The 14,301-nt window shown below is 41.0% G+C and overlaps 1 protein-coding gene across 1 annotated transcript in view; it reads right to left on the bottom strand.

The window, feature by feature from the left end:
- The window catches only part of LOC122791413 (fatty acid amide hydrolase-like), a 1,249,544-nt gene that overhangs the window by 431,101 nt on the left and 804,142 nt on the right, over positions 1 to 14,301 (bottom strand). Inside the window, exon 14 of the mRNA XM_044059161.1 lies at positions 6,489 to 6,525. Coding sequence (XP_043915096.1) covers positions 6,489 to 6,525 — 37 coding nt within the window. The remainder of the gene's footprint in view (positions 1 to 6,488; positions 6,526 to 14,301) is intronic.

The following is a 14,301-nucleotide window of genomic DNA, read 5'->3' as shown; positions in this document are numbered from 1 at the left end:
TCTGTTCCAGAGTGTAGGGAGCCTCTGGGTTATGAATCTGTCCCTCCAGCACATCCTATTTATTTATGTGTTGAGGTTGACATCTCCCGCGGCTCTGATGGATTTGGATTTTCTGAGGTGGAGCATGTCCATCAATTCTGTGTTGGACATGGCCTTGTACATTGGGCATACATCGCCTCTGAGTATGCAGTATGTGACTGCATACAGCTGGGGTGTTGTCAGCCAGGCAGCATATGACAAATGTTTGAGACCCTTTATCCTCTTGGTGAGGTACTTTTGAGGTCTTTCTAACTGCTGCAGGTGTCAGGTAAGGTACATCCCAAATGGGGCATTGTACTCAATTATGGGCCTGATAAGAGAAGAGTATAGGGGCACAATGACCTCTCTTGATGTAGATGTGAATCCTTTCATGATAAGGTGGCCAATACAGGTGGTCTTCCTAGCCACATTGGCAATGTGAGTGTCACATGTGGGGCTACTGTCCACTTGTGTCCCTAGGTCCCTGATTACTTCTTCCATACGTAATGGATTACCACCTATGTGGTGATTTGTGTGCACCTTGTTTGGTATTTGGAGAGACATTCATACTCTCCAGTGTCTTCAGGAAGGCTGAGTGGTGTTCCTGGGTTTGAGAGGGTGGTCTGTAGCATGCTACAAACTGTACAGCAGTTTTGCCTACGGTTAGTTGCACATGGATGGTCTCTGATGCTTCGTGCATTGTCAGTAACCTGGACGTGTGGGTATCTTTGCTCAATATGGATACTCCCCCTCCTTTTGTGGTTTGGTCCAGGTTTTGGGGCCGAAAAGCATGATATGAAGTATAACCTGGTAGTGCTGGGGTGCTCTCAGGAGCCTTGATGCAGGTTTCCATCACTGCACAGACATCGATGTTCTCCATACTGGGGAGGGCCTCGAGAGCGTGCATCTTGAGGTTTAGACTTCTGGCATTGAGCAGCATTACCCTTATGTTTTTTCCACTTATGTTTTCTAGGGAGGTGGGTTTGTCTTTTTAGCCTTGCCTAAAAAAGGCACTATGGAGGTGGCAAGAGCCTTAGCCAATATCCAGACGCCCAGGGGTGACAGGTGCAAGCCATCCCTGGCAAAGCAGCATGGCTTGTCAAGCATGACATCCCAAGCAGACAAACATTGGATCCCCTTGGAATGACACCAGTAATTGAGCCAGTTGTTAAAGCTGATCATTCTGTGTTTGTACTGTGGCATCATTCTTGGTGGGGGTAGGATGCTGCTCAGGGTCAAAGTCATACCGGCCTGGCCTACATAATCGGAGAGCTCCTCTATGTCTCTTTTCATGTAGTCCAGGGAGGTACGTCTCAGGTCATTCACATCAGCATGGACAATGACCGAGTCATATTTGTACTTGCTTTAGAGTGACCTGCGTGCTTGTGTTATGTGGCGGATTGTAGCAGCCTACAGGCAGCTTACTGTACCCTTTTCCTTGTTCAGTCTGGTGAGCGGGACATCAGTGTGTCTGACTATGGAGTCACCTATTACAAGTGTATCAGGCATGTTGTTTGTCCTTACGGGCTGTGACTGTTTGGCACACTGACTTTGTGTACTGTGTGTTGCATGTGCTATGTTTGGGGTTAGCGATTGCTTGGGTGTCTGCTTTGGAGGCCTCTGTTGATTTGATGGTTTTTAATTAGAGACTCCGGGAATGTTTTTGTGTGTTTATGTCTTTGGTTTGCAGTTGTGATAGGTCTATGTGAGACTGGGTTTGTGGTGTGTGTGGTTACCTTCTCTTCCTGACTAGTTTAGACAGTACTGAGTTGAGAGAGCTCAGCCTCCAGTTTGGAGAAATGGTTGCATCTCTCACATATATTTGTATTTCTTGGGGGGAGGAGGGGGTTGTCTGTGTACATGGGGCAGGTGTAACATTGCCCAAGATTCACAGATTCAACTTGTTGCAGCTGGCCTTAGTGGATTTTATGAGTGGCCATATTTTATTGCCATAATACTGATCAGAGATTACTTCCCTTTTTGGGTTTGCTCTATCATGTACTAGCTTCCTCATTCTCTTGCATGGTTTGGTAATGGCTGGGGTCCACCATGCCAGATGCCCATGGTATGGTATTGGGCCTTGGTTTTATTTGGGATTGCATAATCCATGCATTCCTGACAGTGTTCATAAAATGCATTTATAAAGGGTTCTGAGGTGTGGCCCATATTTTCCACAGGCACAGAGCATTTAATGGATTCCACATCAGTTTGGAGGAGTGCAACATTTCCTTTACACATGTTTTTCACTGTGGTTTTCTGGCCAGGGACTGTGGTCAGGATGTGAATATCCAGTGTGATTACTCTATGGTCTGATCTTACCAGTGAGGGATACACTTCTCATCTGGCCATAGAGTACCCATGTTGCTGATTATCACATCCAGTATGCTTACCCCTCTTGTGGGAGTGGTACGTTGTTCCTGAGCATTTTGGTTTATGGATTCTAGGAACCTTCGGCTTAGGGTGTTGGAGCTGGAATAATGCTCCCAGTCTATGTTTGAGTATTTTCAGTCACCCAATATCATGTTGTTTGGAGAGCTTGATATTTCCATGTGTTCCAACGTAGGCCAAGTGCAGTTCCTGGCATTAGGAGGGTAGTCTGCAGCAGGCTACAAACTGGCAGGCAGTCTTAGCCACTGTTACTTGAACATGGATAGTCCATGCTGCTTCTTGTTGTGGTACCAACATGGGGGTGTGGTAATCCTGGACAATTATTGCTATTCACCCTCCTTTTGTAGTTTGTTCCATGTTTTGGGGCTGTAAAGCACGGTATGAGGTGTAACCTGGTAGTGTTAGGGTGCTCTTGTGAGCCTTAACCCAGTTTTCTGTTACAGGACAGATATCAACATTCTCCATGCTGAGGGGAGTATATACTGCATGCATCTTAAACATCTGGCATTGGGGAGCATTACATCTAGGTTTTTATCCCTTGTGATACCTATGGAGGTGGGTTTGTGTTTTGAGCCTTACCTATTCAAGGCACAGTGGGGGTAACAACAGCCTTTGCCAGTATCCTACAGGCCAGGACTGATAGGTGCACACCATCCCTAGCAGGCGGAGCATCGTGTCTTGCTCAGCATGTCATCCCAGGCTGGCACGCATTGGATCCCCTTTGACTAACAGCAATACTTAAGCCAATTATTGTAATTGATCATCTCGTCTTCATATTGTGGCATAATGCTTGGTGAGGGTAGGATGTTAGTCAGGGTCATTAAGTTTGCATATACTACATGGTGTTACATTGCTTAACACATGGCAATCATGCCTCAGGTGGTGCTGCAGGGCTGTCTATGTTGGCTGCACATACTACACTCCCTGTACATGTTTGATAGAAGGTTGTGTCAACTTAGGCATCCCCTTTTACTATATGTGTGAGTCAGAGAGAGAGGTATCATTTCCTGGGTTCCTACTGAGCCAGTGTATGTGCTATGCGTTGTCGCTTTGCCAAGGCCAAGGCATACTGGGCACGCCTCCTTCTGCCTACTGGGGTTGGCTCAGGTTGTTCCTCAGAGTCACGCTCTGCCTGTGATTGGCTTGGCAATGGTGGGGGGCTGTTTGGCCCAGCCCTATGCTGGTCCTGCTGCAGCTGTTTTCGCAGAATCATATTATGTAGCACAGCACATACCATGACAATTTGGGTACATGTAGTTGGTGAGTACTGCAAGGCTCCAGCAGATGTGTCCAGGCACCGGAACCATGACATGAGCAGCCCAAACACACGCTTGATTACATTTCGTGTTTGTGTGTGTGCCTCATTATGGCGTCCTTATTCAGGTGTGTGCGCATTTCTGATGGGTGTCATCAGCCACGGCTCCAGTGCGTAGCCAGCATCCCCCACTAAGTGACCATGTGGGATGTCCCCATTGGCAAATGTCTGATACAGCTGCGTCAAATGCCAGATACGGGAATCATGGTAGCTTCCAGGGCAGCCAGCACACACATTCATTATTATGCCCTGGGCATCACACACGACCTGGCAGTTGATGGAGGGGAAGCCCTTGCGGTTAATGTAGGCCCTACCCCGCTCACCGGCTGGTGCTTTGATGAGTATATGCGTGCAGTCTATTGCACCCACTACCTCAGGGTATTCCGCTATTTGCTGGAAGAGACACATATTGCTGGCCAATACCTCATGGGAATTGGGGAAATATACATGATCACCGACATGTGCTGACATGGCATCCAGGAACTGGTGCAGTACCCTGGATGCTGATGCCTGTGATATCCCCATCATATCACCAGTTGGTGTCTGGAAGGTACCTGTTGCTAGTATTCTTAGGCCAACACATACCTTGGTTTCCACTGGGATGGGTTCCCCTCTGTTGGTTGTGTGTGTGAGGCGTGGCCTGCACAGCTCAACAATTTGCTGCAGGAGGTCTCTGTCCACTCTATAGCGCTCCAGCTCATGTAACCCCTGGTAGGTGACCCTGGGCCTGTACACTCTTCTCCGTCTCCTCACTGTGGGTTGTCTGGCAGCATTTGCATAGTTACCACCCTCAGCAAGTTGCATATGTCTCCTTATAACAGCTATGGCAGCCCCTAGCATTTTTGGTCTGAGTGAAGCTTTTTCAGTTTTTACTTCTAATAGCTTACTCCTCTGTTGCAGTGTCTCTTGAGAGAAACATTCTGCACTGTTGTTTGCAGAGTTTTAAGTGCTGGGCTGGGCTACTGTTCTGCCTGTATAATTGCCTTCTTCTGACTGTTTTCACCTGCTAGCTCTGCCAGTAATCCCTGCTAGCTTCCTACTATTTCCCATGCTTCCTTTTTCCCTTCTGTTTCCTCAGGGTGGAGCAACGCGCATACCAGCAAAATCACGCTCACAGTTGCTAACACACGTGCACACATGCTTAGACGGACTAGAAACTGCTTATTCGGTTAAAACGTGCGCACACCAGTGCAAACAAGCTTCCAGGTGTTTAAACAGGCTCCTGCATGCTTATTCTGCCTTAAACGCGCGCCCTCACGCTTACACACACGCACTCTATCTTACTCGTGCCTACCAGTGCGCACACGCGTGCATGCACACCCAGCAAGAAACTTTGGTGTTATCCATAGTGTACACCTTCCATTTCTTGGCTTTCCCATGCCTACTTGTTGACACTCCTCTTTCCATGATGTGTGACTGACAGCTTTCACATGCCACTGTGCTCCAATGAGCTGCATTCCTTTCATACTTTCCCCCATGTGATGTCACCTATCTCTTACTCTGTTACTCCCCCTTATCCTACTCCTACACTGCACGGAATGTGCTCATTTCCTATGTAACAGTGCGATTCACTATCCTACCACTCATTTACATAGGATTGCCTACTAATGCTTAGTTACATGTCTTACACTCCGCTTCCCCCCTTAGCAACCCCTGCTCGGTGGCCATGTTGTTTTAGCCTGCTATTCCCTTCCATTGTAAACTCATGTTTTGCATAAACCCACATTTGTGGATTTAATATTTTTATTTTTCTGTTTTTTTATAGCGCAGCCCATTTGCACAGCGCTGTGCTACGTTTAAACATCGGCGATTGCCGAAAAAAAAAATTTTTATTTTATGTTTGCATCAGGGTACGTTGCCAGTGGCCACATATTTGGCCATTGGCATGCTGCCTGGGACATTTGCAAACTTTATTTGGAGCTGACAAGGCTCCATTGTGTTATTTGCAAAACGTGACTCGGTTATCAACTGAGTACATTTCTGCAGATAACACGGCTCTTACACGAGCAGGTTTCTGCTTCCTGGATCGCGAAATTACCTCATTTGCATGCCTTTTGGCTGCAAGTGAGGTAATTAGCATATCCACGCCCTGCCCGTGTAAGAGCCATTTTAGGTGCTCTCTTACACACACATTCAGGCTGTTCCTGGATCGCGGTAGCTGCATGGAGTCTTACACTACTCAGACTCTGTGCAAGCCATCGTGAATCCTGCCAAATGACTAGATACATTATAAGTGATGTATAATGTTTGTAACTAAAATTATGTCAAGATGGTTTGTTTTCATTTTTATAAATGTATGATTGCCAATGTCATACGTAATAATTTAATAAAGATATTTCTTGTTTAAAAAATAAAATAACTGACACCTGTGGTTTAATGGATTATATGCTTCTGTTACTAGTGCACCAGAATTGTACTGCGAGGGATCTTAACCCTTTAGGTTTACAAGACTTTATCCACCTAAATTTGAATTTGTGAAACTCTTTCTGTATGGTTTACAATTCTGGTGACCCCTCTTTGTATCAAAGTGCTGAAGGGTAAAGCATAAGGTGTTGATCCTGTTACTGGAGATTCTGTAACTGATCTATCACAGTCATATTATGCAAGTTATTTACATGATTCAACTTTTAGAAAGTGCAATACCTTTGCTGTAGAAAAAGTTTGTTCTGCACCTCTTTGACTGCCCCTCATATTTAGTAACCTGGCTTTATAGAAAATAGCAATTAAAAATACAACATGTAGCAAAATCTGTTAAAGAAAATTTTACCTTGTTGACATGCCTCTGCAATTTCAGGATTACAGTCCTAAAACAAGAAATAGAATAAAGACATAAGCCTCTTCTGTTCAGTTTGAAGGTATTAAGTGCAGCTGCAGTACTTTTACTAAGACAGTCCAGAGTAAAGAAAATAGTATGCCAGGAGGGAAGGTAATAGTGACAAAGAGAGTCAACAGTGTGATTTACACAATACACAAAATCATAACAGAACTTTGGCCAACATCTGAGCAAGGTTGCCTCAATGCACATACCTGAAGTATATTTACAGAATGAACATGTCCTATACCACATTCTAAATGGCTATTACACACAATACAATAGAATATTTTCATGCAAAAAAAGGTTTGACTCCAAGCCAAATATAACACGTAGAACTAGAAGTTAAGCAACAGCAAAAGTAACAGTAAAATAATCAATACAGCCATCCCATCCCATTGTAAGAAACCTAAAACATAAATGCTTATAAACTTGGCAATATAAACCCAGTAATTAAGTATGCAAACATCAGACATTCAATAGGTTAAGTTAAAACCCCTAAAGATTTATTGGTGATCATGCATGTAATGCTTTTTTAAAACAGAGTATGACAGCTGGTGATAACTACAAGGCACACCTACCACTTCTTATTGGATTACATCACATCCTTATTCCATCAGCCTCCTAAAATTCTTTAAAAAATCCTTTGAAACTGATCTTACTCCTGACACTTTGTTTTTGAATTCAATCACTGCTCTCTACCCTTAAATATTTCTGCAATACACAATATTGTTTTTTTTCTGCAAAGGTTTCATTCAGTTGTACACTCATGCCACATTTTATCTATATTGTGCTTTATGCTATTGTCTTTTGGCTCACATTAGTTTAAGTCATGGCTGAAAAGGGGCAATTTGACAAGTCCAATCGTATAGCCTCCAGTTCAGCTCACTTGCTTTTGTATATTTAGATTTGTTTACATATGGTACCCATTTGGACACTATGGATCCCCCCTTATGATACCAAGTTGTTTCGCTTATGCTCACTTCCCTGCCTCCTTTGCTGCTATTTAGTAGTGACACTCCCATATTTTCCTTGCCGTTTAAGTCTAACGCAGAAAGGAAATTAGAAGGTGAACATATGAATAACACACTGCACAAAAACAGTACAGCAGAGGAAAGATTTATGAAATACGGCTGATGTCTTATACACACACACACATATATATATATATATATATATATATATATATATACACACACACACACACACACACACACACACACACACATACACACATACACACACACATATATATGGGTCTACTTCATTTCAGGGACACACCATTTGATCTAAACCCATTTGATTGAAATTTCATATGATCGAAAACCAGTATTCAATTCATAAAACTGGGATTTGTCCCCCTCCCCAATGTCGTGCGACCCTGGAGTTGGTATATATAGTTAGCGGGTGGGGGTGCAGCCCCCCACATTGGGGGGTATGGGGGGTGCAGCCCCCCCAGTTACCTTTAAAAGAAGAAAGTAAAACAAACAGTACATATTTTAAACAAAAATAGGTGAGGGGTTTCACACCCCCCAATGTGGGGGCTGCTCCCCCCACATACCCCCAACTATATATACCAACTCTATGGTCGCATGACATTGGGGAGGGGGACAAATTCCTGTTATTTGCCTTGAATACTGGTTTTCGATCAAATGACATTTCGATCAAATGGGTTTCGATCAAATGAAGTAGACACACACACACACACACACACATATATATATATATATATATATATATATATATATATTTTTTTTTTTTTTTTTCAACATCAATAATTTTTCCTAACCTATTTCACCTTACATTATTGTCACTTCTAAGGTTACTACCTCTAAGTGGGACTTAACATACCCAAGATAGACTTAACAGACATCCTACCTGCTTCTGCTAGAGAGGTAACTTCCCCTTTACTACTCTCTCCCATTCCTGATTTTCTTCTCTTCTATAACTAGTCTCTTTTCCCATTCCTTACTAATGACTTTGTTGTTCTGGGAATCTCCCTCTTCCTTACTATAACTAGTCTCTTTTCCCATTCCTTACTAATGACTTTGTTGTTCTGGGAATCTCCCTCTTCCTTACTATAACTAGTCTCTTTTCCCATTCCTTACTAATGACTTTGTTGTTCTGGGAATCTCCCTCTTCCTTACTATAACTAGTCTCTTTTCCCATTCCTTACTAATGACTTTGTTGTTCTGGGAATCTCCCTCTTCCTTCTATTACTTTCCCACAGTGTAAAAAAAAAAACAACTTAATAGTGAAAATAGGGGGAGGGGTATTTTATCTGTATTTTATCTTAACTGAACTTTAATGTATCTGTAACTAAACTTTAATGTTTTGTAACTGTTATTGTATTTTTAATCTTAAAATTTGTAATTTTAAATATTTTTAATCTTGTCTGATCATTGTGAAGCTTTTCTCCCTGGGCCTCTACTGAAAATGGACATATATCCAGCTAGACTAGCCCGGTCAACAAATGTAAAATAAAATAAAATAAATAAAATATACACACACACACACACACACACACACACACACACACACACACACACACACGTCCTGCCAACAGGTGATTAGCTGCATGAATGCAATGTGTAAGGAAAATGAAAAACTGTCACAAGAAGGCTTGTGTGCAAGTATTGCTTGAGCAAGTGCATGACTCAAAGACAATGTAAAGTCACTGTCACTTGGAGAATGTTGTGTGGGTCGACATGAGGTTTTTTTTTTTTTTTTTTTTTAAAGAAAAAGAGCATTTTCATTTAACTGAAGTCACAGCAGTTGTTGGCCTAACAGACCAAATATTATATATTTTTAATACTCCTGGAATAGGAGAAAACAGGGGTAGTAGAAACATGTTTCTTTACTAATTTTATTTATTTGGCATTTGTTTGCCAAGAAAGTCTGACTGGGACAGAAATTTACCATTTTCAGCAGAGGCCCAGGTAGAAAAGCTCTAAAACCAAAATCCTTCAAAAACCAATTACAGGTATTTTAAATCATAGTATCATGTAACACTACTAAACACAGGAGTAGAAAAATGTAATGAGAAAAACATAAAAAGTTACATAATAGAGTACAATGAAAAACTAACACAGGTTGGAGAAAATATGTAAGGAGAAACTCATTAGTCATATTATTTGTTACACAGATTACTGTGGAATAAATTAGACTGGAGAAAATTCTAAAAAGATATTTAAAAGAGATATTAGAGATAACATAAGAGACAGTAAGGAGAAATTGAGTGATGTCTTAGTATGAGAGTTGGTGACATATTATGGTTATAGAAGGAAGAAAGATGGAGAGAAGATTATAAGAAGAGTGCCGTGTAGGATGTTCTCAGGTAGCTTAGGTGAGTAGGAAGGAAAGACAAACAGGTATAGAAAAGGTCTGCAGAGGTGAAGTGGATAAAGTAAGGCAGTGGGAAAAACAAAGGTAAGGAGTGGTGTAGCCGGGTGGAGAGGGTTGTGAGGTGTGGCTTAGGCTGAAGGAGGTTGAGTGAAGCATAGCAAGTAAGTTCAGCCAGCTTTGACACAGGAGCAAGTCCATGATTTTGTAAAGTATTCTTTTAGACAGTACTTAAAAGTGGGTAGATTAAAAATAGTTCTGGTGGATACAGATAGGTAGTTTAATTTTTTTACCACTGAGTAAGAGTATAGGCTTTCTCCAGGGGATTTATTTTGGTTAATTTATGGAGAAAAGTTGTTTGTCTTCTGATCTGAGAGTTCTTTTAAGGGAAAATATATGCTGATTAAAGGGGTAAGAGATGGGCATGCTATGGTTTGTGTATAATTTTACATATTGTTATAAGCTGAATGCAGGAGAGGGTGAGGGGGAGTTCCAGCCAGCTACAGATATGTAGAGCTTTACAGTGATGGGTCAATGATGGAGGATGAATTAGTAGCAAACTTGGCAATTTTGTTGTAGCAGCTTTCACGTTTGCTCTTTATGAATGATTGTAAGTTGGTTAGAACTGGGGCTCCATACAGTAAGGAGGGTAGAATGCAGGTTTTGTCTAGATTGTTTCCATATAGCATGTTTAGTTCATGATGGGTTTTCTTGATATTGATTTGAATGTGGACATCAAATTTAGGATTATCATCTGTTATGACTGCTAACAGTTTGGTATGGTGAACTAATTCAATTTCAGTGCCATTTTGAAAGATGCTTTGTTAGGGGTGCGAGTTTTTGGGGTAAAGAGGAGGAGTTTGTCTTTTGGGGGCTTCAGTAAGAGTTGCGCTCTTGTAAACCAGGTTTAAATGGAGATGACAGCTTGTTGAGTGATTTCTTGGAAGTGAATTAAGTTGTTTGAAGAGCAGGTGATGGTAGAGTCATCTGCATACTGAATCAAGTTTGGAGGTGAATTAAGTTGTTTGAAGATCAGATGATGTCATCTGATACAGTCATTTGCATGATGAATCAAGGTGCCTTCAGAAGAAGATGAATGTAGGCTATTGATAAAAATACTGAATAGCAGAGGACCAAGGATGGATCCTTGTAGGACTCCTTTGCAAGTGGGAAGGTATACAGAGATGGACCCTTGCAGTTTTACAGCCTGTTGGCAGGGTAGCTAGAGAAACACTGAAAAGATGGAGATAACAGACCCGGGGTGGAAAGCTGATTGAGGAGTTTAATGTGAGAGACCATATCAAAGGCTTGACATTGTGCAGTATTGGCAGAAAGTTCAGTAAAATGAATGCTTGAAAAACCTAGTGTTGGGGATGCACAGTTAGACAGTCTATTACTTTAAGTGGAGGAGACTGTGACAGCACAGCCAAACACTCTTTGTGAAGTATTTCTGTACCTCAACAAATAAATCTGGATTTTTCTGTAACTGACTTGATTAACTGTCCTGTATTTGAGAAGTACGGTGTTAAATGCAATCTCTAGCAGACTGTTATAAAAGAAAAAGCAAAAAAAAAAAAAAAAAAAAAAAAAAGAGAAATTCTGTCAGTATTGCTTGGCCAAAAGTCTGACAGCATGTCTCCATTAGCTTGTATTTTAAAGGTAGACTGAACTGTCTCTCGCACCTCACTGGAAAGAGCATTAGAAACCAACGTCCTAAAAGGAACAGTAGTAACATTAGCTGCATCACTACATGTTACATCCCTCTTCATCACCTCTTCTTATAGTTCAGTATCATGTGAATGCAAAGGATATAAAAGCACAAACTTCTCACTGCTTTGTGATGTCAGCCAATGTCTGTGTTAGCAGTTTGTAAAAGTAATTAAGGTTATTACAATCATAGGCTTTGAATACTATCTCAGCATCAGCATTAAATGAAATAATTCAAAATCACAATGATCTACACATGTAACTGGATGCAGTTATCTGTCAAGGAATGTTTTCCTCTTAAAATAGAAGCAGGATGACTATCGCCAGTAAAAAAGCACTCTGACTGCCGAGCCTCCTCTCTGATTTTGATGAAGACTGTAGAATTAAGTTATTTAGGCCAGGCAGCTGCACAAAAAAAATTAAACTGGAGAACAGGGTAATAACGACATATCAAATCAAGTTGTCATGTCCAACACTATCCTCAGCAACATCTACTGATATACAACTGAGACTACTTTACCCCATTCTATCATAGCATGATTTGGAAAGAGTACATCAAGGGATTGTAAGGCTTTGCAGCGAGTAATAAAAATTGTGCAGAATATCAGTGGAGCAACATTTCCTGCATTATAGGACATTTACATAAAAAGAGTTCTCAGGAGGGCCCAAAACATTAGTAAGGCTATTACCCACCCACAACAGAAACTGTTTATGCTGCTACCATCAGGGAGGTGTTATAAGAGCATGTCAGCCAGAACAACCAGGCCGAAAGACAGTTTTATACCTCATGCCATTAAGACTGATAAATAAAATTCATCCACTGCCTCTTCCTCCAGGAGGTTGGTTTATGTTTGGAGGGTGAAATGCACTTTTTTGCACAGTTATCTTATTTATTGATATTTGTATTTTACACTATTATTGTTGTTCTTTACTTCCTTTTTTTTATGAACCTGTATCTACTAGAAAACTGTACTGAGTACTTTGTACAGACTAACTAGATGATGTGTATTCTGCATCTTATCTTACTGTATGTATATTATTGTACTATCTAATTATTGTACATTACTTTTATTTCTGTGGAGCTTTTCTTCCTGGGCCTCTGCTGAAAATGGGCTTCCTGGCCCAGTCGGCCTTTCCCAGTAAACAAATGTAAATAAATAAATAAATTTTCATGTTGCAGGAGGATTTGCAGAATAAGAATTTCATTGTACAGTGACGTTGTCTCTGGTACATATGATAATAAAGTTGAACTAAATTGAATTGAATTAACTTATACATGGATTAAGTGTGGAGCACAAAGATGGTCTGTCTGGCTTCTCCAACTCTCCAGTATTTCCAGTATACAATATACTGTAATATAGCAAGCACTTACTAATACACTGCAGCACATATATATTCTTGTCCCCAGGTATATCATATCTGCTAAGCAGAAAATACTCCACAAGGGCAACTGCAGACATTTAATTAAGTGCTAATTTCCTTCCTTCCATTAACTCTCACTCCTCTGCCTCCTCAGTATTATTCTGTATGTATTGTTCACATACACTCCTTTTATTTCTATGCAATGTGTTCCTTCTCTTTTCTAAATATCCCTCTTTCAGTTCTTTTATCTCTTTTACAACACCCAATAATTCAAATACAGTTGGTTTGTAATTTATTTCACATTTGTTAACTGGGATAGCAACTGAGTCAACAGTACCTATTTAAAAGGGAGGCCCAGGGAGAAAAGCTCCACAATTAGACATTACGGGGTACACATTTAGAGATTTATTTCCACAACAGAGATAGATTAGCATATTCAGAACACAGTGTTTTGTTAAGACATTACATAGCATACTCAATTTCCGTTTTCTAGTAACTGCTTTTTTGGCAGCCAACAGAATTAAATTTAACAAGGCCTTAACTCAGATCCTGTGTACCAGCTCAAAAGAAGTACAGCCACTTGTCCTAATATTTCAAGCAACTGCTTCACCACCTTCTCCAAAATAACCTACTCTCTAACACCCAACATGGTTTCAGACCATCCCACAGTACCACCACTGCCCTCCTCTCCTTTACAGACACAATCAACAAATATCGTAACAACACCCTTTCCTCTGCACTTTTCTTAGATCTATCCAAAGCTTTTGACATGGTCAACCACCAAATACTCATAAGCACTCTTCAATCCTTATCAATTGATACCCAATCTATTAACTGGTTTAATTCCTACTTAAGTAACAGACATCAAGCAGTACTCTGGAACTCCACTCTATCCTCCCAACTACCTGTCAACATTGGTGTCCCACAAGGGTCTATACTAGGTCCCTCCTATTTTCTTTATTTATTAATGACCTACACCAAGTTGCTCCCCAAGCTACATGTATACAATACAGACGATTCAACACTAATCTGCTCAGCCACATCTGTATCAGACCTTCACTCCCTCACACAACACATATTTAACTCTGTAGAAGAATGGTTTTCCCAGCACTGTCTACTACTTAACCCTAAAAACTAAACTGCTCCTCTTTACACCTTCCAGCAAATCTCCCATATTGATTTTACTATAACATCAAAAGATGGCACACCTATATCACAAGACTCCACTACCAAACTACTAGGCATTACCATTGACAACAACCTGAACTTTGATACCCATATTGACAACACACTTAAAACCATTAACAAGAAAATAGGCTCTCTTTACAGAATCAAACCTTTCCTCACTCCAGAATCT

Source organism: Protopterus annectens, chromosome 17.part0 (genome assembly GCF_019279795.1).
Source record: "Protopterus annectens isolate FY-2018-M chromosome 17.part0, PAN1.0, whole genome shotgun sequence".
NCBI lineage: Eukaryota > Metazoa > Chordata > Ceratodontiformes > Protopteridae > Protopterus > Protopterus annectens.
Note: the sequence above shows the minus strand (reverse complement) of the source record. Positions and strands in the feature narration are given on the sequence as shown.